At 42.5% G+C, this 27,438-nt stretch overlaps 2 protein-coding genes across 2 annotated transcripts; one reads left to right on the forward strand and one right to left on the reverse strand.

Moving 5' to 3' along the window:
* Positions 1-197: 197 nt before the first annotated feature.
* Positions 198-7,121, reverse strand: fam114a2 (family with sequence similarity 114 member A2). The gene is made up of 14 exons (XM_076750888.1): positions 6,871-7,121; positions 5,856-6,088; positions 5,315-5,414; positions 5,077-5,178; positions 4,799-4,902; positions 4,415-4,549; positions 3,824-3,985; positions 3,549-3,672; positions 3,345-3,430; positions 3,002-3,109; positions 2,431-2,555; positions 2,251-2,323; positions 2,017-2,070; positions 198-1,736 (listed from the first exon to the last, which is right to left on the reverse strand). Exons 2-14 carry the CDS (start codon positions 6,066-6,068, stop codon positions 1,635-1,637), a joined length of 1,488 nt encoding a protein of 495 aa, XP_076607003.1. The 5' UTR covers positions 6,069-6,088; positions 6,871-7,121; the 3' UTR covers positions 198-1,634.
* Positions 7,122-7,887: 766 nt separating this feature from the next.
* On the forward strand, positions 7,888-11,415 carry LOC143333021 (microfibrillar-associated protein 3-like). Its single transcript, XM_076750937.1, has 3 exons — positions 7,888-8,011; positions 8,707-9,007; positions 9,544-11,415. Exons 2-3 carry the CDS (start codon positions 8,752-8,754, stop codon positions 9,972-9,974), a joined length of 687 nt encoding a protein of 228 aa, XP_076607052.1. The 5' UTR covers positions 7,888-8,011; positions 8,707-8,751; the 3' UTR covers positions 9,975-11,415.
* Positions 11,416-27,438: the final 16,023 nt, after the last annotated feature.

Below are 27,438 nucleotides of genomic sequence, written 5' to 3' on the forward strand. Positions count from 1 at the left end.
GATAAGACTTGGCTTGCAGTTGGCATTCCAGTTCATCCGAATGGTGTCGGATGAGGGTTGAGGTCAGGAGTCTGTTGTCATGCTGAAACAGGAAAGCGACTGTTGCCGCAAAGTTGACATTACACACTAAAACAGCACTTTATGCTTTCACATTAGATAACACAAGACCCAAGGTACATAAAGGCACGAGTCCCAGACGGGGTTTTAACCTTTAATCACTTCCAAATCAACTGACATGTCTTTTAACACGTCTTTAACACAGTCGACCAAATGTGTCACTTCCACTCACACTCACACAAATCTCAGATTGGGCCTCAATGAAAGCACGTTTATTTGAAAATCATCTCAAACATACAGCACAGCATGTTGGATTAGGGTGAACTACATGACAGGATGTGCTTAAAAGGACTGAAATTTACAGTCTGTATGTTTGTATATTTCTCTGACTGGACACTTGAAATTTACAAGAGGGGAATAAAGAGAAAACAGAGGTCTGGATGTGGATTTCTCTTGAGGCACCCGCTCTTTTAGGGTATAGAGGCTAATGAAAGAAGCAGATAGGAAGGGGAATACAGGCTCTGGGTCTGTCTGAGTCCTTGTTTTAGGACAGGTCCAAGTTGCAAGTCTTCATAAACAAACTGTTTCAAGACTCAAAGAAAAATGTCATTTGAACATTCAAAGCTGTCAATAGTGTTCTTTTTAAAAGGCCTAATTATTAAATACACAAGCTGTGTGGCTAATTGGAATTGTGGTACAAAACCAGTGATGATAAAGAGTCGGAGGCAAAAGAAAGCACCAAAGTCAAATTCCAAGCGTGGTAATAAAACTTCACTCCCCTGCACACAGCCGTCAGTAGATCTACACTCCTGTAGACTGATCACAGCCAGTCTGGTACCGAGGTGGCCAGAAACTAAAAGAACAATAATGTGTGCATCATGAGATGTAAAGATGTAACTGAACCCAGTTTGTCAGATAAACGGTGGCCTGGTGGATACAGACACTGACCAATCACGTTTGAGTCTGAACCTTTGTACTTGTTCAATACTCGCCACCATCCTTGAGCACAGCCAGCAATGTGTCGCACGGCAACGTTTAAGACAGATATGCAAAGAAAATCCAATTTCCAACTATTGTATAGAAAGAGAAAAATACATTATCAATATATCTTAGTATTTATTGTGAGACACCTTTTTAACCACATTAGCACTGGTGTTTCCATCCTGGATGTCTTTTCTTTAAAGTGTTCTTTCAGGCAGAATTTAGATTTGTCAGTTATGAGCACAAGTGCTGTCAGAAAAAAAGTAAAAAAAAAAAAAGGTGTGCATGTTAGAACAATACATTGCTCCCTGTTTAACACAGATGCATTTGGTAGATACAGACCTTCCCAACACTTTACCTCGATGAGTCCGTCTAACGGGCTTCACGATTAAACTGGCAATGCTGAAAAAGTTAACACTGTTGGACAAAGACACACTTCTCCTCCCGGGCGTGACACAGATTTTGTCCTGAGCTGAAGACAAAGCGCCGTCGCAGACGATGTTTCCAAAAAGTTTGAGAGTCGCGTCAGTTCTCTGCTGTGACAGGATCCCGGCAGCGTCGTGGCAGCGATGGCGGGCAGAGGCGACGTCGGCCGGTCACTGCTCTGTGGACTCAGCTCTCCTCTGGATGTGGGAGATCTCCAGTATGGGCATCAGCAGCTGGAAAGCATCCTGGATGTAGGACGCACTGTTGGATGCCTGAGAGGAAGGATACAGATAGAAATACTCCTGAGATGATGAAAGACTGACGAAGCTGATGTGTGAATAAAGTCAGCATCACTGACTTCAACAGGTTTCCAACTTTAGACTCTAAATATGCTCAGATTTACTTCCTCTGCACCCAATTCTAAAAGTCTGCAATCAGGAGAGGGTGAAATATAGAGCTGTGCATCATCTGCATCGCTGCGATACGCTCTTATGTTAGCTGATTACAGAGCAAAACAGAATCACATAAGAGTCAGAGGACCAGGACACAAACCTCTAAAAAGACTCCTGTTATCAGCGGGTTGAGGACGTCTCCCTTCTCGTTTGACTGCAAAAAAGAACGTTTACATTAAATTACAGCTCTCAGTTCTTCCATTCGTGTCAAACAAACCACAGACACTGAACACATCACAGCTGATTAGCAGTGAAACATTCACTGATATGAAAACGACTTTGACGTGAACACTGTTGAGCCGACACAGAGCTCAGTCTCAATCATCACACTTACCCCTGCTGTCGTTAAACAGGAGGTGAACTTCTTGGACAGCAGTGAGATTTCTTTACACAGGACAACAGTCAACCTGAGGACAGACAGCAAGGACAATGAGGACGTTCAGCCTGAGACCCGACTGTGAGCCGCTGCTGCAGCGTCTCCACACGTCTCAAAGTGAAAAGCAGCGCGTCTTACTGCGACAGGACGCCGGCCTCTGCGCTGCCTTTGGACAAGACGATCATCTCAGCCAGTTTGTGGAAAAGCTCGATGGATCGAGCCGTCAGCTCGGCGAGACTCTGGATGGCTGCAGCATGAACCTCCTGACAAAATTCAGCACGTATGCACACACACACACACACACACACACACACACACACACACACACACACACACACACACACACACACACACCACTCAGCTGAATGGAGCAGGAGGTGCAGGAGATCACAGGGACTGAAACATGGAAGATTCTACCAAATAATAAGTTAAAATGTTTAGATTTCTTAAAAGAACTGGGAAAACGTGTCGGTTTCACCTGTTTCACTCAAGGTTTCAGGATCTTCTGCTTTTCATCTCATTGTAAATCAAATATCTTTAGCTTTTGACTCTTTGTCGGACAAAACAAGTGATCTGAAGACATCACCTTTGATTTATACTAACGCTCCAAGTTTAACCTGTTTGAAGTAAACAAGTCAGTCTGCTTCCAACCTCTAATGACCTCCTCCTCTGAGAAGTTAAGGACTGACGGTGGTTAATATCAGCATACCTCCACTGGGAGTGTTTTCCTCACGGCCTCCTCACTCTCCTCCTCCACCTCTTCCTCCTCCTCTGGTTTGGTCATGGCAGCGATCTGGCTGCAGGTGTTCTTACAGGCCTGTTGGAGGTTAGAGAGCACAGTATTAACATAACTGCCACCCAGTTCATGATGCATTGCTTTGGTTTGTGAAGCACTTAAATGGGATTTTTTTCCCATCTACATGCTGTCAGAGAGGTTTTGATTCAACTCCATAAACATTTTGAGGCTGAAATTTGTAGTGTTGTATTTGTTGGACTGTACTGCTGAATCCTCACAAATACCTGAACCTGAATCTGATGTGTGTAGTTGGTACCTTGCTGAGTTTATCGGCTGTGGCAGTGATACTGAGACCCTCCAAGGCCTCCATTAACTCCCTCTCAAACTCTGAGCCGTCCTCATCTGGAATTAGAAACACACAATTAATCATTTCAGGTGCAGCATCGGCTCTGGTGCATATGATGCTGTCCTCCTCTGCAGTGCAGTGTGTTTTAGAACCGTTAAGGTTATCAGGTGTTACCTTTCTTCTCATCCACTTCCTCATCATCAAACTCCACCAGGGAGAAGGAGTCCTTGATGAGCTCCAGCTCGTCCCTGAGCTGAACCAGCTCGTCTCCTGATATAGTGGTCAGCACCGACTTCACCTGCAACGCACACAAACAAAAAAAATAAACGCGGTCAAACAGCCATTTTTAAGGGTTTTTTTTACCGCATTACGAGACCTTAAAACAATGTCTCAGTATGTTTCTTCAGCCTCAGTCGGTGTCATGTTTTTGAATGAAGCTCCCGTTGTACCTTTGACTCGCTCTCCCGAGACAGAATCTCCAGAGCCTCCAGATGTGACAGACCCTGAAATTCATCAAACAGCATCCCATAGTGAGCGACCACCTTCTTCTCTGAATCAGAGTCTTTCTCTGCTGTCTGCAGCTCCTCTCGCTCCTTCGCCTCCCTCAACACCTGCGACACACAAGAAAAGTTGAAAGAGAAAGAGACGAGACAAAACAGCAGTAAATCAGGAGTAAAACTAGCTGAAGTCGACTGAAGTTTGTTTCTGTTTGGTTTAGCTGTTTGCTAATAAAGTCAAGAAGAAAAGCCTCTTTCGTCTCATCCTGTCATGCAAGAACTGACCTGTCACATGGCTTCAGCATAAGTTTGTCTAGTTTAATCTTTGTCTTACTGCTGTTTTATCATATTTGAACAGTGACTTAACACGAGAGCTTAAAATGTAGGAAAGCTCCTCGAAGCAGTTTGCTCCAAATGTAGCTCAGCATCAATCAAACTGGCTACTTAAACCTTCGTTCAGTTGTATTTTTGGTTAAATATATCTAATCCACCTCCATCCTGCCTTGAGCTCCTCATTTACATGTCTGACTCCGGTCTGCCAACCTGAGACAGAGTGGAGTTCCTGATCATCAGTCCTTTGGTCTTCTTAAAGCCGGGATCACCTTCGGCTATCACATCCATCGTCTTCTTCCCGATGAACTCTAGAGCATCCAGGCCGCCCGTGATCACCGTTTTCCCCTGTGAGGAAAAGAAAACATGAGGAGTGTAGTTTTTGGAGCATTTTATAAAGATGAATCAAAAGCTAACTGGCTTCAAATAACAGAAAGTAGCAGAGACCAACTGGAAACATTTCTTAACAGCTGGTGGTTTTCAGTATCAACGCCTTCTTCTTTCTACTCAATCATGACAAACCAGACTTTAAAAAATGGGAACTTCTCTTTCCTCCTTCCAAGGAACAGAAACAAAACACAGAATGTTTCTGCTTACGGTGCTCTGGACGACGCTGGTGAGCGACGTTAGCATTCCCATCGCACTCCCCACCATCGCTGAGCCATCTGTGGCTGCGTTGTCTGTCTCAATGCCGGCTTCACCTGCAGGAAGAGACACAAACACAATACTTACTGTTATACAAGCTTAACAAAATGTGTGTTAAACTGTCCCATTTTCATTTATCTCTGCAAGAAGTGCAGATCTGTGATGATTTTACCAGCTAATCCAGTGTCGTGCCTTAATTAGAGAAGACACAGCATACAGTCTTGTCTCACCCTCATTTTTCTGCTCTTCCTCAACTTGTGCCGAGAGTTCGGTTGGACTGGGGATTCCCAGAGACGTCTCTGCCTTCTCTATGACCTGAGTGAGTCCTTGGCCTGGACGCACAGGAGAGACAAGCAGCGATTAGATGTCGACCGGTTGTAGCCAGACAGCTCTCCATGTAAACAAGTAAAAGACCTCCACAAACACTGCACGTAATACAGAAAGTCTGGGTGAGGTCTCTGTACTCACCCACAGTGGCCACAGTAGCTGTTGCTGTGGATAAGATGGATTTGCCCCAGCTGCCCCAGTATCCCCAACCACCCTGAGACACAGTGGACTCACTGGATGTCTGAGAGAGAGGACATGAGGACAGAGGATGAGGACAGAAGAAGGAAAGAAAAAACAGGAAAGGGAGGCTGTGAAAGAGTAAGAGAAACAGAAAAACTTAAAAAAAGAAGTGACCTTTAGTCTGACACCTGGACAGTTCAGCTGATACAAGACAAGGCTTATCAGCAGCAGTTATGAAACAACAGCAGCGTGCCTTAAGTTTACAGTTAAGACCTCAACAGTTACGCGAGGCACAGAAACATCGTTGAAGCAGGTTGTTTTGATGGACAGAGGCCTGTAGCGCCACCCAGGGACCGAAAGCTGGAATATGCAGTGAGCAGGGTGAGACTTCAGATATGACTGTATGATAACTTTTGGTTATGTTTATGTAGTTCAGTACGAGTTCTCTCTTTCCCATTATTTGTGCTTTGTCTAGTATGAACACTGTGTATCTGATCAGTGCCTGTGCTGGCTGCTCCTCTGCCTTCGGCACCCCCTCGACTTTGGCTGTCGGTGTGGCATCTGGTCTCCTCCTGGCTTTCCTCGTCGGCGCCACGTCAGTCGAGATGTCAGGTATGGTCGGCGAGGAGCGGTCGGGCGCTTTGACAGGAGACGCATCCTGAATCTCTGGTGGCCCCTCTGGACCCTCCGCTGCTGTAGCTTCACTGTCTGACATCTTGATGTCTTAGCACATGCCTTCAAAGTGACAATATAACATAAAAAATGAGATGAGAACAGTTTTGTAACACAGGACAAAGTAAACACAGTGTTTTAGGAAAATTATTCTTCCTCTGTTCCAAACACTGTAAAATCTAACACATTCACTCAAAGAGTTACTTTGTAACAAACGCTGTAATTCACTGTTTTGGTGGAACCAGTGGTATCCTACATTTCCCAGAATGCATTTCAACAACCCACAGCGAACAGCAGTCAGCTATTATTAAGCTGTCTGTCGGTGCAGTTGGAGAAAGTGTAAATTTAGAGTCCAGTCCAAGTTTTCTGAAATCCACACCGCAACAAAAGGGCCCAAATCACACAAAGATCAGAGCTGAAAGTACATAATGTGACTGCATATTCATTCATTCATTTTCTGATTCTGATTCTGATTCTGACATACTGCTTATCTGTGCATGGAAGTATAAAGTCCAGAAGGAAACACCTCACAAATACATCCGGAACAGGGATTTATATCGAGAAATACAAGACATACATCTTACATTCAGATCTGTAAGTCACATAATCTGTTAGCAATTCGCGTTTCTGTAGTATTAAATGAGCGTTAGTTGCATCGGTATTCATGCTTTACTGTGTGTAGCTAGGAGTTTTGGTTAGCCAAAGACTCGTCATGAATTTAACAATATGGCTGGGAGGACCTTAATCTTTTACCAGTAAAAGTTGTTTAAATATTTATCCAGGCATGACTTAACGTTAGTCCAAATGAAAGAAGGCACACTGTTGTACTTGTGCGACAAACTCACCTCTTTTCCTGTCAAAGTCTGATGCTAGCAGTTAACGTTACCCGAGTCTGCTGCTGGTTTCCTTCCCAAAATCAACCACAAGTAAGGTTTAGCTTCTTTATTTCGTCTTGCACTTTTGTTTTTACACGTTGAACGCCTTTTGGTTTCCAGCAAACAGTTTAAGGATTTAGGTTTTCTCGCTCTTTTTGTCCACCAAGATTAGCCACGTCACATTTTGTTTTCATCGTTCAGGTCCAATTGTTTGCCACACTGAGAAACATAAGTTCCGGCTGGCATATTCAAAATAAAAGTATGTTGAGAACATGGGGCTTTCAACAAAATTACTGTAAAATAAAAAATGCCTTTAAGTGGCAAAATATATCGCCAAAAACACTAAACGCCCTCTGTGGAATTATTTTTGAACGATTAGCGATTTCTGTATTTTTTGTACATATTATAAGAAATCTACTGACTTTTCCGAGGGTCGCAGGCGTCACAATTTTATTTTGAAGAGAAGTCCACCATACTGCCAGTCTCCGTCTATTGCTCGTTAGGTAACTCGACGCAAAAATTAACTGTGTCAAGTAACGCAAATAAGAACAAAGTAAGACTTCCGAAACCGTCAAAATAAAATTATTTTCAAACGCCTTTAATATTTTTGGATCTCAAAAATAAAAGACATGTCGTTTGTCTTCCAACTCTGTTTTTAACGTGATTGATTGATTTAGTCTAGAAAGTACAAAAACGAATGACAATAGTAATCAACTAAAGCACGGTCGAAAATAAATTAAATAATTATGTAGCCTATACTTTATATGGGAAAACAATATTATGCGTGCAAATAATGAAATTGAAACAGGCCTATTAGAGGACCTGTTATTTTTATTACCATGATAACACATTACATAAGCTAACTGCATCTGAAATTAATCACTGTTTATGATGTATGCCATTCTTTCTCAGCACCAGGTGAAATTATCTGCACGTGAGAATTGAATCTAAGCCACGCCCACTCCGTCGCACCTGAAGCAGGAAGTAATCTGACAGGACGGATCGCGTTAGCTTTGCTTCAACACCTGAGGACAATCTCTGAAAATTCAGCGTTTGTTTGACGTGTGTGTGGGTCGAGGATTCGATGGTTTGTTCGCTGTCCGAGCAGCAGGTGGGAATCACTGAGTCTGTTTGGGGTTTTGATGAATTTGGTGTTTGTAGTCTTCCTCTGGTGAAATGTGCTCGGTACACCAGTCTTATTCCAGAGGAGCATTCAGTGTTTAATAACAATTGTATGATAAAATTAATTAAAAGTATAAGAAACTATTCATTACTCACGGTGGTATTTTACCTCCAATAGTTTCAGTTTACCAGATTAAAGTTTTGTGAATGAATGAAAAGATAATCTCATTTTATTCTTATTTCTTGTAGAGGGCCAGTTCTACCTCTCCTCTGTGCTACCTGGACATGATCATTTTCAGCTTATTTTTAGGGGACAGCTGCACTGAAGTCAAAGAAACCAGTCAATTAACATCATTTCAGCTAAAAGCAATGCAGTAAGAGAATCCAATCAAGGAGAAAACACGGTATTAATAGTAAATATGGGAGTGGAAAAGTGAAGCAAAAAAATCAGTGATGAGAAAAGGACAAGAAAACAACAAAAATACTTTTGAACAATGTAAAGTTTTGGCCTTTAACTTCCAGATTGTGAATGTGGTTTAATTTTCACAGCTACAAATGATTTCTAAATTACTTAAGCAGTGATCCATGTAAGTAGAAGGTCCTGAGGATTCATTTGTGTACGTCAAAATACTGAAGACTGCAGTGAATGCATGAGCCGTAACCGTGACGCTTCCTGTTTGGCAGGTTTGTCTCGTCTAAATGTGAGCCGCGACTGTCACTCCCTCGAAAATGTCATCAGCTCAGAAACGCCACCTGTCACACCTGCTTCTCGCAGTCCTGCTGCTCGGCGGCTGGACAGCAGATGGAGCTCAGAACGGGTCAGAGCCAGAGGCGGCGTCCTCCGTGCGGCTGACCGGTGTCTCCCCCAGCACCCACATCGTGGTCAAGGAGGGATCCAGCACGCTGATTGAGTGTAACGTGACAGGAGGCCGCGATGACATCAAGTGGTACAACTCCAAAGGACCTCTGCTCAGTGAGAACTCAGGTAAGAGGAGAAAATGCTGTGCTGAGTCTGTGAGTCTCGCTGTACTATGAAAGAAGCAACTCTACGTGGCTGCCAAGGCAAAACCTGTCAAAGTAAAGAGTTGTAGTCTCAGTATCATGTATATGTCTCATGTCTCAGGATCTTGTAAAGACAGCATGTCATCAGAAAGCTTTCATCATAGTGTAAGTGTCAGATGACTCGCTTTCTGTGAAGGTGCAGCTTTCTTTGAGCGCTATTTCAACACTCAGCACACCCAGTAAGCACCGATTTGGTAAAGTAAAACATATCCAGGTTTCCAGGTTGAAACTACATAAAATTTGGTTAAACGGTTCAAAAGTTGTGCTTTTGAGCTCGGAGAAGAGAAGAGTTGATGAGTCGATGCTGAAACATTAACATAATAACGCTGTTTCCTGAATCAGTTCTTATAAGGCTGCTTTTATGTCATTAGGTGCTGTTTTGTGTGGGGTTCAAATGACATTAAGTTAAGTTTTTGGTGAAACTAAAATGCCTTGTTGTCTTATATTACCTGACTCCAGGTGGGAAGTGGCAGATTCAGGAGAATGGTGTCCTGAACATCACTGTGGTCTCCTTCGAGGATCGCGGACGCTACACCTGCGTCGCCTCCACCGCTGCCGGCAGCACCAGAAACTACACCATCACTCTGCGTGTGGCCCACACTGACAGCGGCCTGGGCCTGTACTTCGTCATCGTCTGCCTGGTATCCTTCGTCATCACCATGATCCTCAACGTGGCGCGGCTCTGCATGGTCAGCAGTCACCTCAAGAAGACGGAGAGAGCCATCAACGAGTTCTTCCGCACCGAGGGCGCAGAGAAGCTGCAGAAGGCCTTCGAGGTCGCCAAGCGGATTCCCATCGTCACGTCGGCCAAGACGCTGGAGCTCGCCAAGGTCACGCAATTTGAATCTGTGACTTTGCAGTTATGTGATATTCATCTCTGCCACATCTGATGTTCATGTTTCAGCCTGTTATTTCAAATAATGACCGACTAATGGTGCTCTTAAGGTTGACCACAGCCAAACTGCGTCAGCTGAGCTCAGAATTATATTTCCTCTTGTCTTAAACATGTTTTATGTTCAGTTTTCATGTTTGTGGGGTTTATCTTTTGGATTTATCTGCACACAGCAGGTGCAGCAGCAGATCGTTTTCCTCCTTCCTTCCAGTCACGATTGTTTGCTTTGACAGACGGGAACAAAATGTTGTAATGAAATATCTTCATTTCATTGTGTCGATTGTTTTCATGCCTTGCTTCCTGTCAGTCGCCTTACACTCTGCAAGAAGAAGACTGAAGTAATGCCTCAAAAACTTGTCACTTCACAGACCTGATTGCCATCTCCGTGTCCCTTTATGTGGGTCTTTGTCAGTCTGGACAGCAGTTGGTACAAAGCTCATTTCTTTATCTCTTTACAGTGCAGGGCAGGTCAATGAAATGCTAGCTGAAGTCCCTTTATGCTACTCACAAAACAAAAGTTGCATAAATAGTTTAATAAATAATAAGTCCACCATAGATGAACTTTTATCTGTGGTGGAGTGCAGAGGATCAGTTGAAGAGCCTCAGCCTGAGGAAAGACACTGGTCTGTAGTCTGTGATACGGCAGCGGGGTGAACAGGCTGCAGCTGGGGCGGGCACTGTGTCATCACGTCACCGATATCACTGATGTTGGCAGAGGGGTACCAGCAATGTTTGGGTGCTTTGAATCACCCGATGCAGAGCCCACCTGCTCTGGACCGTGCACACCTGAAGGCAGTTTATGACGTTTCCAGTCATTACAGGTTAGCTTCAGAGTGACAGTTTCAATATCATAAGATTAAAAAAAGCAAATATACACAAACTGTTTGATTAAAAAAGTTGTACAGTGAACATCAAGCTTCCAGCCACGTTTACCTTTCAGAGGCAGCAGAGGAACCGAAATGTAAATGTGATTATTTGTACATTACAGCTCCAAAGCATGTCTGCATTGGTGGAAAATCTGTGAAATTGTGCTCATAAATATGCAGGCGTAATCTATCATATTTTGCTGTGTGAATGCCTGGAAAAGTAATGGACTTTCATTTTTGTATCATGAAGGTGGTGCAGAGTGTCCCTCTGTGATATTTGTGAGTTGTATTTGTTGAGACACGCTTAATAAGTAGATTAATGGGTATGGAAGGTCAATACTGACTCATTTGGTGCAAGTATGAATACACATACTGTCCATTCTGTTCTTTTCTGTGTCTCGAGAGGATTTGTAAGAAGATTGTGTCATGTAAGGTGCGTAAACTGTGAATTTTGGAACTTGAAAACTACAGTTGAACAATAATCATTTTGACTAATTGTAATACTTCATGTACTTAAATGAATTTTTGGCTGCTGTTGCTGTGTGTTGAAATATTTAAAGGTGTTGAAATATTTCAAAGTGCCCTTTTTTCTTTGGACCACAGTTGAAAAACAAACAAACAAACAATGAAGTAAAATAAATACGATCAAAAACTTGCAAATGTGTGGCTGTTGGTTGTTTCTGCCCCTTCAGGTAACACAGCTGTTGAGCCTCTGAGTGGAGCTGTTGGACAAAACATCACCTCTTTATATGAGCTGCAACATCAGTGTGTTCACCACCTAGAGCACTCCTGAAGGGTCGTTTTGCATGTTAACAGCTGTCGGTGAAAACGTTATATCAGTGAACGGAGATTAACTGCAGAGATCTGATGTGTCACCGAATCGGAGCGAAGTGTTTCTTTAAACCTCAGATTTCAGTGTCTTGCTTGGTTGAATACAGTTTGAAAATCTGCAGCAGTACTTCTTTGTTCTGTCATTACATATGGATAAAGCCAGAGTGTGCCTCTAATAGTCTTAACATACAGAACAATACATCTCCACGTGTATAATTACTCAACATCCTTTAAACAGTAGGCTGCTTTTAACACGACACAGTCGAGCAGTTAAAATCAGTCATTTACATACAATTTAACCTAAAATAAATAAAAAACAAGTGTATTTCAGACAGATCTACATATGAGCATCAAGAGAGGAAATAATGTGTATGCACACATATTTAGAGGCAAGCCTAATATTATATTTAAAAATAACTGCAGTGAACACTTCTGTATAGAAATATTTCAGCTTTGGCTGCAATTTATCTGCAATAACACACAACAAACATTGTATTTTCAACCTTTGAGAGCAAATGATGCACTCAGGCTGCATTAAGCTCATCGTGCAAACTGCTGCTTTGTACTCACAGTACTTTCCCAAAGGTTAATCTCCTGGAATACAGCTCCGAAGTGTTCCAGCCTGGCCTACCTGCGAAATATCAGGTTGGAGAGCAGCCCAAATAACAATAACCTTGGGCCTCTGTGTTGAACAACTCAAAAAATCCATCCTTCTTCCCTTTCCTGTCCTCTCTGGAGGCAAGCTTATCTAAATAGAATTGATTGGTCCGAGTGATCATTCATCATGCTGAGCCAAAGCAGACGTTAAAGGAGAGAGGGAAGGAAGATTTTACAGATAGGATATTTTCAGCCGGCCCTCAGTGTCATCCAGGTAAACTAAATGAATTGATTGGGTTAAAGAGGACAAACACCGCATGTGTGTATGTGAGGCAAAGAAATATATAGAAGTATATGTATGTGAGAGTGGTTAATCAGCTTAAAGGATACATTTACACTGTATGTTGAGTGTGTTTACAAGCAAGATGCAGTATTCCACCGGCTGGAGTGTATGAGTCTGATTATCACGGTATCAAGGTAATTTATTAGCCATTTTACGACACATGGTTGCACAATGAAATATAAGTTGTTGCCCCTTCATGCTGTTACATAAATTAATGAAGCCTGGGCATGCACTAAATGTAGGCGTCTTGAATTTAAATTGCTCATAAAATCCTGTCAGAAGAAAACTGTCGCTAATTGCATTTTATTTCCAATCAGCCTGAAGGAACAAGACAGAAAAAAAAAAACCAAGGACAGTAGATGATGAATAAGATGAGAGAAGAGAGAAGTGCTCATCATATCTGTTCATTAGATGAGAGGACTCGGTGCAGATGCTGCAACCGTGATTAGCTCTGCCTGTTCTGACTGTGTGTGTGTGTGTGTGTGTGTGTGTGTGTGTGTGTGTTCCTGATATACTGGCATGATCCCAAACGCAGTGTTGTTCTCTTAGCTTTGAGCTGGATTGCACACTGAAGGACAAACACTCCAAACTTTTTTTTTCCCTGCAAAGAGAAAACCACACTCACATTCCGTCCGATGTCCTGCTCAGGGTGGAGAACTCAGATGTTGTCATTGGGAGGAGAACGTCGTACCGCCGTGTTCCGGGTTGCAAATCGGTTAAACGTAGGGAAACTGACAGATCGCTATAATTTCACTGCCTCCCGATTGATCAGCATCTGAAAAGACAATGGAAAGAGAAAATCTGGAGGGACATTGGACCGTTTTTCAAGGTAAAACAACAATATTTGATAACCCAGGATTAAATAACTGAATCCACGATCTGCTTTGATGTTTCAGGAGTGATGATGCATTGCCTCTGATGTCTTGTAACACTGTCAAATGGTAGGAAGCGGTTGAAGTTGAGGTTAGCTGTTGTCTAACAGTAGCTCCTGCTGTTGAGATGTTGTTCTACCTTGAAATATGGCCCGATGTCCCTCTTTTTTCACAGCTGTCCTGGCTGGCACCTCCATCCAACACTCAAAGGTGTGGATAGAACACCCAAAGGTGTTGGATGGGGTTGAGGTCAGGGCTCTCGCCAGGCCAGTGCACATAAACAGGGAAAACATTTAAAAAAAAAAAAAAAAAACCCCCAAAACATTTATAGCATCAAGAACATCCCAAAAGCGCAAAGAAGCATGTGAACAGGTGTGTCCACATACTTTTGGCCACATAGTAGTAGGCAGTAGACTGAACCTACTGACTTTGGTGATCACACGACTCTTCGTCGAACCACCAGCATGTCAAAATTTTCACTTATCCAGTGAAATAAGTCAACATCTACGAGATGGACTGAAACAAATTTAGTTCATCACATTGACACTCATGATGAGTCTGACTGACTTTGGTGATCCCCGACCGTTCGCCTACCATCATCAGGAAAAGGTTAATTTGTCCAGTACTTTGGTTTGTGACCAAACACCTGTGAAACCAATGACATTCCCATCAGCCTCAGCTGTCCATGAGTGTTAGCATTCTGACAGCTGGCACGTATAGACTCCTGTTCTTCATTGTCATTTCCATCTCTTCTTCTCTCTTTTCTTAAATGAAAACTTAGTTGTAATGCAGTTTTTAAAAATGCTATATGATAAAGTTTACATGCTTATTTGTTGTTTTGATTTTATATTAAGATAGTTTCGACTATATTTGCATTCAGGCAAAGCAACCCTTTGACAGAAAATGTAGGTTCAAACTTATATATATTTATTTTCAGATAACCTCCAACAAAAACTTGTAGCCGGCGGTGGTCCAGGTGAGGTCGAACAGCACGAGAGCTAACGACGGGACGGGGGCACTGTGGCTGACCTGATTCTCTGCAGGGCCTCACTGTTACAAACGGCCCTGCTGTCAGGCACTAATGGGAAATAATGGCTGCAGCAGCATCACAGCAGCGTGCTGGGCTAGCTGGGGACTGGGGTGAAGGTATTGGGGTCACATCTTGTGACGGCTCCTTGCATCCTCAGACAGATACATGCTGCACAGAGAGAAAACATCTGGAGGCAAAGTGTGAAAGTTGTGAGGTCGTATAGAAAGGTTGTGACAAGGAGGAAGTCAGTGAGGTTGATTCTGTGTCCGTGAAGCTTCTGGCTAAGTGTGAGAGGTGATTTCCCAACCAGTCTAACCTCACTGATGTAAAACAAGGACAGATGTGAAGGAGAAATCTTTAATGCTTTCTTTTATGGGTCTGTAATGTCCAGATAATTTTGTGGAAAGGCTTATGCAATGTGCTACTAAGTAGGAAAATGTCTTGACATAAAAGCTTCATTAAAACCAAAGTAGTTAAACATTTATTGTTCATTTATTATTGGGAACTTTATTTTCTATATATGCTGAATTGTGTGTTTGCCTGTTGATGAATTTAACATTTAATAAGACTCTTGGTTACAATTAATTGGAATTAATCAACTGCAAGGCTAAATTAAACACTCTATTTTCTTTATAATAAATGCATAACAAACTGAAATCATGTTGATGAAGGTACTGAATTCCCACTCACTCTCAGCACAAGATTTATAAAAAATGCAGCACATCAGTCACGGATCTTTGTCTAACCTCTCACTTCAAAATGCATCTCTAATACATGTAGTGTGTGAATTTCACATATGAACGTTACATAATATATTCTTCCTGGGAAACTGCTTGCTTGTGGACCCATGAAATAAAGAGAATGCATGAGTTAAGAAAATATAACCATGTACGATGTGTGGAAGTGTCAATCAAGGCTGTGAAAACCTTTACAGCATCATGGTGAATTCATCGAATCAAGACGTAAAATCACTTCAAACATCGACCACAAACATCATTGTTGCATCAGCTGCATGGCGGTAATATACACATTTATCATAATATTCACATAGTAGGGAACAAAGACTGTGGAGAAAATATAAATTAGCTACTGAAGTTAAAAACCCTTATGGCGTTTACAGCGGAGTAATCAGACTTAGTCTTCTACGAGAAGTGTTTTTAATAAAATATTAAACCAAAAAAATAAAAATAGTGAGTCTGAATTATCAAACCAAGTTCTTCATTTGCACATACATAATCTATAACGCTGCTGGTTGGGAACACTCACATTGCGGATCTATTGGAATTTGGTGAGGGCGCTGTCCCCTTTCCTGTCATGAGGGATGACCCTGTTTTTTGTTGGTCGTTGGTGTTGGAAAAGCAGAAGTTCTTATTGTGGCTGCTGCTAAAAAAAAAAAAAAAAAAAACAAGCAAAAAAAAAAAACCATTAAGGTCAATTCTGAAACATTTGGATCAAAGAAGTACATTGGGGTTAACTTCTCTAAAAGATGCCGATAAAACGGTCATTAAACCTGGAGAAGTCTGGTTCAAGCTGTAATCAAAACTTCTAGGTGTCGTTAATGAGCCTTTCTTCAGCTTCAGAAAGCGGCAGCAGGAAATTTCTTCCACTCAGGACCTCGCTTCTTTACACTCAGAGCTATCTGAGCCTCAGCGGAGCAAACACAGCCTGCTGCAGGTTATAATTTGCTGCATTACACGAGTCTTACTCAGACCATCGTTAAGTGCTGTAAATTAAAGCTCTGGGTCCTGAAGAAATTGCCACAGAGGTCCCTTCATATCCTTCATCATTCTTCAAGCCAACAAAAGCAATCATGAGGATTTCTGTGACGCTTGTCCTTCGCTCCAGTCTGCAATTTCAAAGGTTTCAGCTTAGTTACGCCACATGCCACATGGCTATTTTCTCATTCAACATTCATCTAATTGAGATCAGATGAGCGCACATAACTTTTATTGTGTTCCATTTGCAGTGATACAGCTTTGGTTATCAAAGGTGTTGTTTTATCCCACTGGCTTCACATCCTGCTCCTTCAGCCTCCCGACATCACGGGCAGGTCTATTATTCAGATTTCATCCACATCGGAGCAGCTGTTTTATTTTCCATCCATGTGTTTTTATGCTTGAATCTGACAAACGAAACCAGAACGCTGTTGCAAATTAGATGACATATTATATAAACCTAATTTCCAGGAGACAGGGCTCGACAAAGACACATTGAAGTTTTAAAAAGCGCTTTGAGTGGCAAAATTCCTCTTGAAGCAAATGATGCCAAAACTATCCGCCTGACAGCATCTGTGTGTGATTTGGATGAACTGACTCTTTTACAAAATAGGTCGTTGTCATCACTCAAAATTATACTTGTGACTGCATGAATATGAATAATGAGTGCTGAATTGTGAAATTTTGTGGTTAAGGTTTCCTGAACACACCACAAACCGTCACAGTGAAGACCACTGGATGTGAACAAATCGCACACCACCCCACTTCTCACCGCTCGCTGCGGACGTGCCAACATTTGAAAGTAACTAGCTTGATTGTTAGCAGACACCGTGTAAATAAGCCTCCTCTAATGCTCTGCAGCAACTGCTGTGACTTTGTGCCAACCATCACTTCAAAACAAGGATCCAAGAAGCTACAATAATGATCTTTTCCTCCACAGAAGGTAAAAACTTCCCCACACACCTTTGCATTGCTTTTCCGTAAACTACAGCAGAGATGCCCGTCATGTAACCAGTGTAAAGATGTAACGATGGGATTGTTAGGCCTTGATGGAGGTCTTACAAAAACACAAAATACTGTCCTACACTACAGGGTTCACTGTGGACAACAGGAACTGGAAATCAAACTACCAACCTGACAATTAACAGACAAGCTAAGCTACCATCTGAGCCATCTGCCCCATATCATTGCATTTCATCTACCACCATTGTTTTTAATATGTGATTTTCATCTTGTTGTTCATTTAGCATAATTCCTTCGGCTCGGACAATCATTTTGTGATGATTATTAATGTGTGTTGTATCAGGGGGAGTATTTCTTTCACCCAAAACAGATTTTCTCAGCCATTCAAGCCCTTACAAAAAGCCCTCTCCTCTAACATTCAATTTACTCTTTTATATTCCCATATCATTTCTCTCTCGCTCTCCTGCTGAGCAATTAGACATGCACTGCATAAAGAAGCAACACAGATAAAAACCCAAACTCATCGCAGTTTACTGAGTTCATTCCCCTCATTTGCTGTGGCTTTACTTGTGCCGCACATCTTGTGTCCCAATGCCCTCAAAGACAAACTTCACACCGCAGTAGATCAGCTAACAAGATTCTGCCCTTGTTGTCATTTTGCTGGCGGTAACGGCTCTGTGGGCTTCGCTTGGCAGGACAGTTAAATTAGATGACTCGGCCTCATCTGTGCTGCACGGCTCGACTTTGTGGCTGTTGGGTTAAAGAAAACTTGTTTCATGGCACGAACTCAGACAGATTTACTGAGTGGCAGACACACTATAAATATGCAATAATGAAACTCATGAAATATTTATTGACCAGCTACTTCCTCCATCTTTTCCCGGACGGGTGGGATGTGCTGCTCTGTGAAATAAGACTGGAGGTTACTGGATGGCATTACTGTAATGACTGCAAGTTACTATTCAAGACGTTATTCAAATGGAGGATTTTAGCTATGGTTATAACCTATTTACATAAATCAGTCTAAGACAAGCTGTCAGAGGCAGTCCCAGGCTACACAGCAATGGCTTGGGGCTTGCCAACATACATACGAGCTGCAGGGCGATAACATTCTGTTACATGTAGGTCATGGCAACCTGTAAGTCAATTATGCCGTCTGTGCTCAATCCTGACATACATGACACACCTTAATAAGTTTGCCATGTCTGAACATGTGTGTTAGGATCACAGACGTTGCTGCTTGATGTATGGTGCACTTAAATCTGTTAAGTTTTGGGATTGTGATAAATTTTGATTCTATTGTTTCTGTCTTGCAGAACATTGGATTTGAAATGAAACAATGGCTACAGAATGAATACACCGTCTATCTCTCAGCTTTAATTTGAGGTTATTCACGTCCATATCAGTCCCTCATTTGTAGGGAAATACAACAGGAAAGGAAAACACCCTTAAACAAACAGGAAGTGAGGATGGTACAGGCCTGATAGAGCAGTGGCAAGGAAGCTACAGCAAGACCTGGCTGCACAGATGAACCGACGAGGAAGGAAATCAGCTGGTCCTCAGCCTGTGGCTGTACGGCATTCTCTCCATCAACAAACCCACCAGGTGACCGGAGGCACAAGCAGGCAGCACGACTCTGGAGTGAGAACATGGAGTCAGAACACGTGCTAACAAGCTAAGGAACATCAGACAAAAGAAGGAGGTGACATGATAAGAAACCAATGTTAAAACAAATAATAACGACATAGAGACTGCGTAGGCCTACAGGGCAAAGGAACACATTTAAGAATACAATCAGAATTTTATTTACTATTAATATTCTTACAAATACGTTGGAATGTGTTGAGTGATTTTCTCTGTACCAGCACTGTGTGCACGTTATAACTGAGACTTGATTTTATACTCAAACTTTAAAATTCTCATATTGTGACAACATTCCTTCAAATCCGACTGAAGTTTGATGGAAAGAAAATTCTAAAACTTTTTAAATTGAGCTGTCCGCTCCTTCCAACATGGCAGGGCTATTTGCGCGGACTCATGCAGGGAAGATGGCTGCAGATGAGAAGAATATCAAGCTCGGGTTTTAAGATTAAAGGCGAGTGCCCTTGTCTCACTCAGAGAGCTGAGAGAAAGCTGTCTTTTCCTCTCCGCACACAGGAGACGTCCCACCATTTTAATGCTTCATTTCTCCACCGTCTACAGCCTTGGGTTCATTTCTCTGATGTTCTCATTAAGCTCCCTTGTGTGGCTGCTCTTGTATGACATTGACAATTTATATAACGTCTTATTTCATGTCAAACTGTACTGAAAACGTGGGAGGCCTCTCTCTGTTAGTGTCAATTAATTTACGTGGCAATAGGCCGAACTGAATCACGGGAATCTCGTTGAAAAGACCAAAACCATTCGCTTGTGCAGAGAAACATCAGTCCATTTTTCTTCCAGATTGGATGTTGGATTTCTACCCTTTAGGACATTATTTTTACTCAAGGTTTTCATCTGCCTCAGAGCTCCAGTGACTCCCCGAATGAGAAAAATCACACCCTCAAAACTCAAATGGATCTTGGCGAGAATGCATCTCATCTGCCGTAACGGCTTTGTTTTATCGTTTTGAGTCCTGCAGCTGAATGGCACTGCAGACAAACGCTGTCAGTGTGTGTCTGCTCATTTGGCAGCACTTTTAACACGTTGAGATTTTCGGGAAGCTTTTATACAAGGAGAAATGCCACATGGGAGCAACAGCTTGTGTAAACAAAATCTTAAGCAAAACCATCCACCCGTAAACAGCAGACAGCCTCGCGCTCATTCCTCATTCACACACACACACACACACACACACACACACACACACACACACACTCCGAACACAAACACATTTCCTTTGCCCTGCACCACCTACAGCGCATCACAAGAACAGCACTTTTCTTCATGAAAACACTCACATGCCAGGAGCTCTCTGATGTTGTCACACCACAGGTTTGGATGCCATTAACAGACTACTGAGCCGCTGAGATAGTAAAACCAATTAGGAGCCTGAACATGCTTATTTAATGGAGAGACGAGACAAGGCGGCTCAAAGCTGCGCCAACTGGCGATGGAGGAGCTCAGGAACACCTATCCACATTGTGATTTCTGAAGGGTTTTAAATAAGTCTGCCTTGAGCACAGAGATATTGAGATTCTATTTTAATTTTTAGTAGATTTGGTAGATCCTGTTCAAGGAGCTGCCAGGATGCCAAGTTTCAGAATTTTATTAAAGGAAGATTAACACATAATAACACTTTTCAATTGGTACAAAACCAATAAATTTAATAATTTACCTCATCAGCTTCATTGATTTTTGTAACTTATTATGAATATGGTGCCATTCGATGCCAGCAACACCTTTCAAACAAGTTGGGACAGGAGCAACAAAAGACTGGGAAAGATGTGGAACGCTCCAAAAACACCTGTTTGGAACATTCCACAGGTAAACAGGCTCATTGGTAACAGGAGAAAGCATCATGATTGGGTATGAAAGGGGCGTCCTGGAAAGGCTCAGTCGTTCACAAGCGAGGATGGAGCGAGGTTCACCACTTGATGAACTCATGGGCCACAGGTGTAGATCAAAGTGCAAAGTAAGGTTTGCATGTACACCCTGGATTGTTGGAAGATACATATTGAAGCAAATTTAAACTACTGGACTCTGGATTTTAGCCTTTAACATTACTTAATAAATATTTACTACAAGATTTGAAATGCAGAGTCTCTAAATAATAGAAAAAATAGATAAAAAGGTAGGTACCGTGCTGATGCAGGCATCAGTTTTACAGCCTGTCTGTTCACCTGCAGTATGGATGCCCTGTTGTCTTTTGCAACTTGTGTCAGCATGCACAGTCAAACTTGTTTAGTACAAGCATCTACAAGATTCCTGTGTGTTTATTGCACTCTGTGTTTAAAGCGATCCTGATACTGCTAACACCCTCCTCTCCCTCTCTCACCGACTCACATACTGATGTGCTTTATATTGATTTCCTGACCGGCTGGGTTTCCTTCTCTTCCCAGTCTGTGAGCATCCTGAGGAGTCAGTTAATGGTGCGTTACTAACTCCAGCCCAGTCATCCTTTACATGCTGCTCTCACAAGAATCCCTTCACCCTGAATATCCATTACTGTCGGACTGTATAGTAACGGCAGGCCCTGCTCATAACATATTTATGAGTGCGGCCTGAGGGGGGCTCGCGCCCTGAATGCTGATGTGATGTTCAGACGTCACATTTTTATCACCTTTTCCCCCTTTGCTTTTTTAGCAACAGCAGTGACGGTGTTGGATTGAAATGTCAGTTGCACCGTCCTGAAACTGAATTGCCACGTACCGAGGATTGTCAGCAAGTTGCAAGCTAAACAAGTCCACACGTTTCCCTAAAATCTCAACCTCAGGAGCAGAACATAATTATGTCAAAACATGGCGAGAATCCGAACAGGGAGAGAAACATCCCCGTCTGTCTGTTTGAACCCAGTGAAAGAGGGATAAAGTTTTTGGTAAAATGACTGTGAGGTGTTGAGCTGAATTTGGTAGCGGATTTCTTCAGTGCAGCTGCAGAAAATGGTGCATCTGACCTTCAACAAACTCTAACTCACTGTTATTCTCATTCTACCTGAGAGCTGTTGGCGGCTTTTAGTTTTAGTTTTCCGTGCTGATGAGGGATCAAGTGCAAACAGTGTGAGTGGATGTCATAATGCTTGCATAACACCACAAATAACCCTTAAATGCTGCAGGTCTTTAGCGACCCAGTACTAAGTATAATTCATTTATTTCATAGCACTCAACTCCTCAAACTCTTTAATTGTGACAATTTTGTGGTGGTTTGGAAAACTCTAATGTTTTCTTGTGTTATGGAGAGGTGTGGCGCTCTGTCTCCTGTGTTTCCTTTTTTGGCAGAGGCTGGGCGTGGCTCTCCAGGTGGGTTGGGAGCCGGCTCCAACACAGCTGGGACTCATCACAATCAAGCACAGCATAAAGACTGTGGACTGCAGAGGACTCGCTGTCAGATAGTTTCTGCTGCTTAGTGGTATAGTTTGCCGTTTACCAGTGCTGCCTGGGAGTATAAGTGTACATTTAGTTTTGTTTCTCTAGTGTCAGCTACCAGTGTCTGATCTCCGCACCGAGCTCCAGCTCCAGTGTCTCTGCCACCACCTGCCTCGAGCCTCCAGTCCACAACCATCACAGCCTAGTTTCACCTGTGCCTCCACCGCCATGTGCCCTCAATGCAAGTACTCACAGCACCTGAGCTCTGTGAGCTCCAGCGTATCCCTGAACTGCTCTCCACCTCAATACCTCGTGCCTCACCAGCTATTCCCAGGTTTCCCCAGCTCCTAGTTTCCTGCATACCTGGAGTCTCCTTTCATTATCCATTCAATAAATTCCTATTTTTCCCCTGCTCCCTGTCTGTGTGTCTGCTATCCAGATCCTGTCGAAATGTTTGCCACAAAACTAACATTGAAGCCTGAAGCTGTTCCATTCAGCTGTCAGGTTACACGATTATTCATGCAAAATGCTGACAGGACATTTTATATGGTTTTGAGATGTTAATGAAATATGTTTCAGCGTCTGCCCTTTGTCTAAGTAACCATTTCAAATCATCTTAATGCAAATCATTAAAATCTCCCTCACCTTAATGTATCCAAGGTAAATCTTTGCTTTTGGTGCCTCCAAGTTGTGGTGTTCAAAACCCAAGTTCATGAATTGTGATGTACAGGCTGCAGCACTGCGGAAAGTGATTTTGTTATTTTTTAGATCACTTTCAATTCTATCACGTATCGCTTGCCTCTTGATGAAAGTTGATTTATTCACTGTTACGTTGGAAGTAAATGATTCCTCAAGGAGCCATTTTACAGCGTTGTGTAGATGTCAACACTATTAAAAATGGCAGTAATGAAGTGCTGTGACCTACAGCTTGTCTTTCAAAAAGCTGTCACTGATCCTTTGATGAAAGGACTCCAGGTCTTTCTTAGTGTTTGGGTCCGACTTAATCAAAGGGTGAGAATTCTCCTTTGATCAGAGCATGTGGCTTTTCTTTTTAGATCCATAACAGATGTGTTAATTTAAACAGCAATTGGACAGAGCCACACTGAATAAGGACAAAATCTTTTGATGTGAGAAATTGCTTTTTTCACAGTTAGGGACGTGGCAAACATTTGCACGTGAAAAATCCCCTTCAGGCCTTTTGACAAGTCTTCCTCTTCTTTAAAATACCAGACAGGTGTTCTCAAGGTAGCCAAAAACTCTGAGTAACTTTGTAATCACCCAACTGACCAGAACATGCGACACTTCTCCCCAACTAGAAACTATTAATCTATTATCACGATTGTCATTGATTAATTTAGTCCATCGAAAATCTGAGGTATCAAATATCACCTGTTGGCCTGAAAAGTGGCTGAGAAAGTGAAAAGTTTGCTCCTTTTGTGGAGGACAGCAGCTGTAGTCATCTTATCCACAGGATAGATTCCAATGGGGATTATTGCTCTCATGGAAAAACAAAAAAAGTATCACACACATGGAGTTTGTTTGTTTCAGATCAGTATTACAGTAGCCCAATTGAGAGAAGGCAAGTGCCAGTTCAAGGATTTGAGTGGAATACTTAGTAGGATAAGACCCTTCTGAGGTTGACAGGTGCAACGTGCTATGTCAAAGTTAGTTGGTCATTATTTATGATGCCCAGATTTCTTGGAGGCCTTGTTGGAGAAAACAAAAGGAGCTGAGACTGAGACTGAGATCTGTGGCCAGGTCGTAAGGTTGTCTGATGGGAAGGACAGAGCTGGGTATCTTTGGCATAGCAGTGGAGGTGGTGTATGTTGAGAAGAGAAGGGGTCTAAGCACCGATCTCTGAGGTTCCCCACTGGAAAGGCAGTGATGCTCGGGCACTTCTTGCTCTGCCACTTTGGACAATCGTCCTGTGAGGTAGGACTCAAAGCTCTCGGTGGGTGGGTGTGCCCAAGGTGAGGCAAAGCCACGAGTCTAGACATGCAAAAATGGAGGCAGCATTAAGGCTAAAACTGCTTACTGAATCTTCAAAGTACAGGTGTGTGTTTCCTTAAATCTAAGTCCCCCGTCCTAGATGCCGTCTCTTTATCCCCCGGAGTTCAATTTGAAAAGAATCAAAGAGAGACATGCAAAGTTGAGAATCACTATCAACAGAACTGAAATGACATCTGGAGGATTTCAGGCACTTCAGCACTGAGCAGCACCTGCAGGAAGACATATGGCCTGCTAGCTTTTGTTTACTTCAGCGCCATATGTGCTGCGAAGTGCATGCAGCTCTAAGCGTTCATATTTACACACACACACACACACACACACACACACACACACACTTCTGTGTGTGCATGCATACTGTCATCCTTTCTTTATGCACAAACACAGAAATAAACACATCCACTCCAAAGCACAATCACATGCATCAGCTCACACGTTTTGTGACATTTGAAAAAGCAAAAGGAGGACGGTTATGTTTTCATCATCAACACCCAAATCAACAGGAGAGGAAAACAAAGCCAGATGAGCACATGGTGCTAAGAGCAGTGATGGATGGCAGAGAGTGGAGCGGGGGATAGAGGCAAAGAGGCTCCAGAGATCAAGATGACAAGGCTGCAGGCTTTTCCCTCGCTCTTTTTTTTTTCCTCCAGATGCTGCGTGACAGACAACCCCTGCGTTTTACAGAGATGCCTTCTTCGTCATTGATTAAACATTAACCACCTCAGCTCCCGAACGACAGGAAGTCTTGGAAGTTTCTCATGACAGATGTCAGAGCTTGCGATGTGCCACCCTGCCATCATGTCAGTCAAGGAAGGAAGTGAACCAGGTGCAGCTTTAAAAGCATTCACAGATCAATCTGATTTCTGCGAACATTTCAGGATGAAATTTGGGATTTAGAGGCAAATGACGGAGCAGCACACTAATCCATTTATTCCCTGTAGAGCTGAGGAACCGGGGATCTTGTCCAATAATTATACGGTCAACAGGTTTGTCAGGTGAGAAAAAAGTCACAGCCCTGTCATCTTGATCTCTGCAGCCTCTCTATCTCGCGCTCAACATCCATCACTGCTCGTGGCACCATGTGCTCGTCTGGCTTTGTTTTCCTCCCTTGTTGATTTGGGTGTTGATGATGAAAACATAACTGACCTCTTTTTGCTTTTTCAGATGTCCTAAAGCGTGTGAGTTGATGCATGTGATCGCGTTTACGAGTGGATGTATTTATTTGTGTGTTTGTGCCAATTTATCACCCAACAGCCATTAGATTTATCTGCCTGTTTATAATATTTATCACTTTCTTACAAAATGAGGTAGAAATTAATTTCAGCCATAGAAAGCTTCTCCTCAGAGACTGTCAAAGTAAATGTTTCAAAAATTGTTTCTTGCGACTTAAGACTAAAAAGAAAACAAACAGTGCGACCCATGAACACGATTCTTGTGTGACCAGACATGAATGTTTTTACATGTACTGTGTGGACGGTGCTGGTTTCATCGTGGCCCCGTACTGCAGCGTAGGGAAAAAGAAAATCTACTCAATGCATTAGTGTCTGTTTTGTTTAGTCCCTGGGAAGCTTGAATGAAAACAGAATAAAGGAACTGAGAAGAATAAGAGAGAGATGTGCCCAGAGCTGCTCTGGGATTGTAAAAGTAATGATTATGTCCTGCTTTACTAAACCTCGAAACCTTTTTAGTATAATTGCTGGGGAATACTAATGAATCGCTTAGCCAACAAAACCACAAACAAAACTGCTCTTAACTTTCAGCAGTAGATTTTGATGATGGCTAAAAGCAATGCGATGCTCTAGATTTCTGTTATACATTGCTTTTATCCTACAACATAAAACACAGAGCAGGAGCTCTCTGTGGTTTGGTCATTCGTCGTTTTTTTTTTTTTTTGGGGGGGGGGGGGGGGTGATTAGTGCAGCTGAAGAGAGACAGCAAACAGTCATCAGCATTGGGCTCAGGGTTGGGATCTAATCCAGACCCCTGCTGTGAGTACACAACCTTGGCACATGCACGCTCCACCAGGTGACCTACTGAGTTGCCCCAACAAGAAAATACCTCAATAAAGCCCATTGTAATTACATTTGTGCTGAATCTAGCTTGCATTGGCCAAAGTCTGAAAGTACCTCTATATAACACAACACTTCTAACACTTTATTTTCACTAATAACGCACATACACTGCACATATAATATCTTTAAATTATATGTACAATCTGAGGCGTGACTACATTCCTTTGCTCATCTCGTCCACTTCCATTGTTGTCATCTTTACTGGCTGGATGATGGAAATCAGTGAAGAAATACAGAGAAATTCTTTGGCAACGAGATCCCTTTGTGAATTTCTCTTAACAAGATGAGGATTTCAACCCCAAAGGAGTATAGACACTGGCGACGGGTAAAAGTAATTGTGGATGACTTCTGTCGACTTATTCTTGGAACTGATCTTAATATGAGGAGCCACGTGGATTCGACCTGGACCTGATGAGCTTGTTAAGTTGGACCGAGCTGTATCACACTCTGAAGGCCGGCTAACGCAGGAGGTAGTGAAGCAGAGATAACTACTGTACCAACCTGACAGCTATGATAGGTCCAGCTAGAAGCTTTTGAGTAGACTGCAACTAATGATTACTCTGAATGATTATTCAATATTTTGTCTATAAATAAGAAAAAGCTGCCCACAAACAAAGCTGACAGCTTCAGTGAAAATCTGGCAGTTTTGCTTCATAAAGGCTTAAATTGCCATCAAAACTGTCGATTATTTTCCTGTCTATCAGCAAGATACTTGGTTAAAAATGGACAAAAGTCAGGACTGACTGACAGCACAGGACATATGTTATATACTGTTTCATATTTCAGGGACAGTTGGACATGGAACACCAAACGCAGACAAATTAGAAGTTTACTTCAAATTTCAATTCAGCTTCAAATTGAACTGCATTGGCAGGTGGGTAATGGAGACAAACAGTGGGAGTAGGATAGTGGCTGTTATTTATACACCGGAGCTAAATGAAGGAACAAAAACACAAGTGTGTAATTGTGTCAGGTGATTGAAAGGCGTCGGAAACTCAAGGGTGACTGGCTGACAAATGAAGAAGAGCAGGGTCTGGAAAATGAAAGTTTCTTCACACTTGTTCCTTGTGGGCTTCAAAGCCTTTTATTACCTTCCAGAGTGTCCTGTTTTTATTATTAACGTCATCATTTTAAATATTATTATTACTCTGGGTACTAAGGCC

This window comes from Chaetodon auriga, chromosome 15 (genome assembly GCF_051107435.1).
Source record: "Chaetodon auriga isolate fChaAug3 chromosome 15, fChaAug3.hap1, whole genome shotgun sequence".
NCBI classification, from domain to species: Eukaryota; Metazoa; Chordata; class Actinopteri; order Chaetodontiformes; family Chaetodontidae; genus Chaetodon; species Chaetodon auriga.

Coding starts and splice junctions, on each gene's coding strand:
- fam114a2 (XM_076750888.1), bottom strand. CDS start 6,068: ATGTCAGACAGTGAAGCTACAGCAGCGGAGGGTCCAGAGGGGCCACCA. Junction 4,550..4,798: donor CCAGCGTCGTCCAGAGCACC/GTAAGCAGAAAC, acceptor TTTTCCTCACAG/GGGAAAACGGTGATCACGGG. Junction 3,986..4,414: donor GGAACTCCACTCTGTCTCAG/GTTGGCAGACCG, acceptor TGTGTGTCGCAG/GTGTTGAGGGAGGCGAAGGA.
- LOC143333021 (XM_076750937.1), top strand. CDS start 8,752: ATGTCATCAGCTCAGAAACGCCACCTGTCACACCTGCTTCTCGCAGTC. Junction 9,008..9,543: donor TCTGCTCAGTGAGAACTCAG/GTAAGAGGAGAA, acceptor ACCTGACTCCAG/GTGGGAAGTGGCAGATTCAG.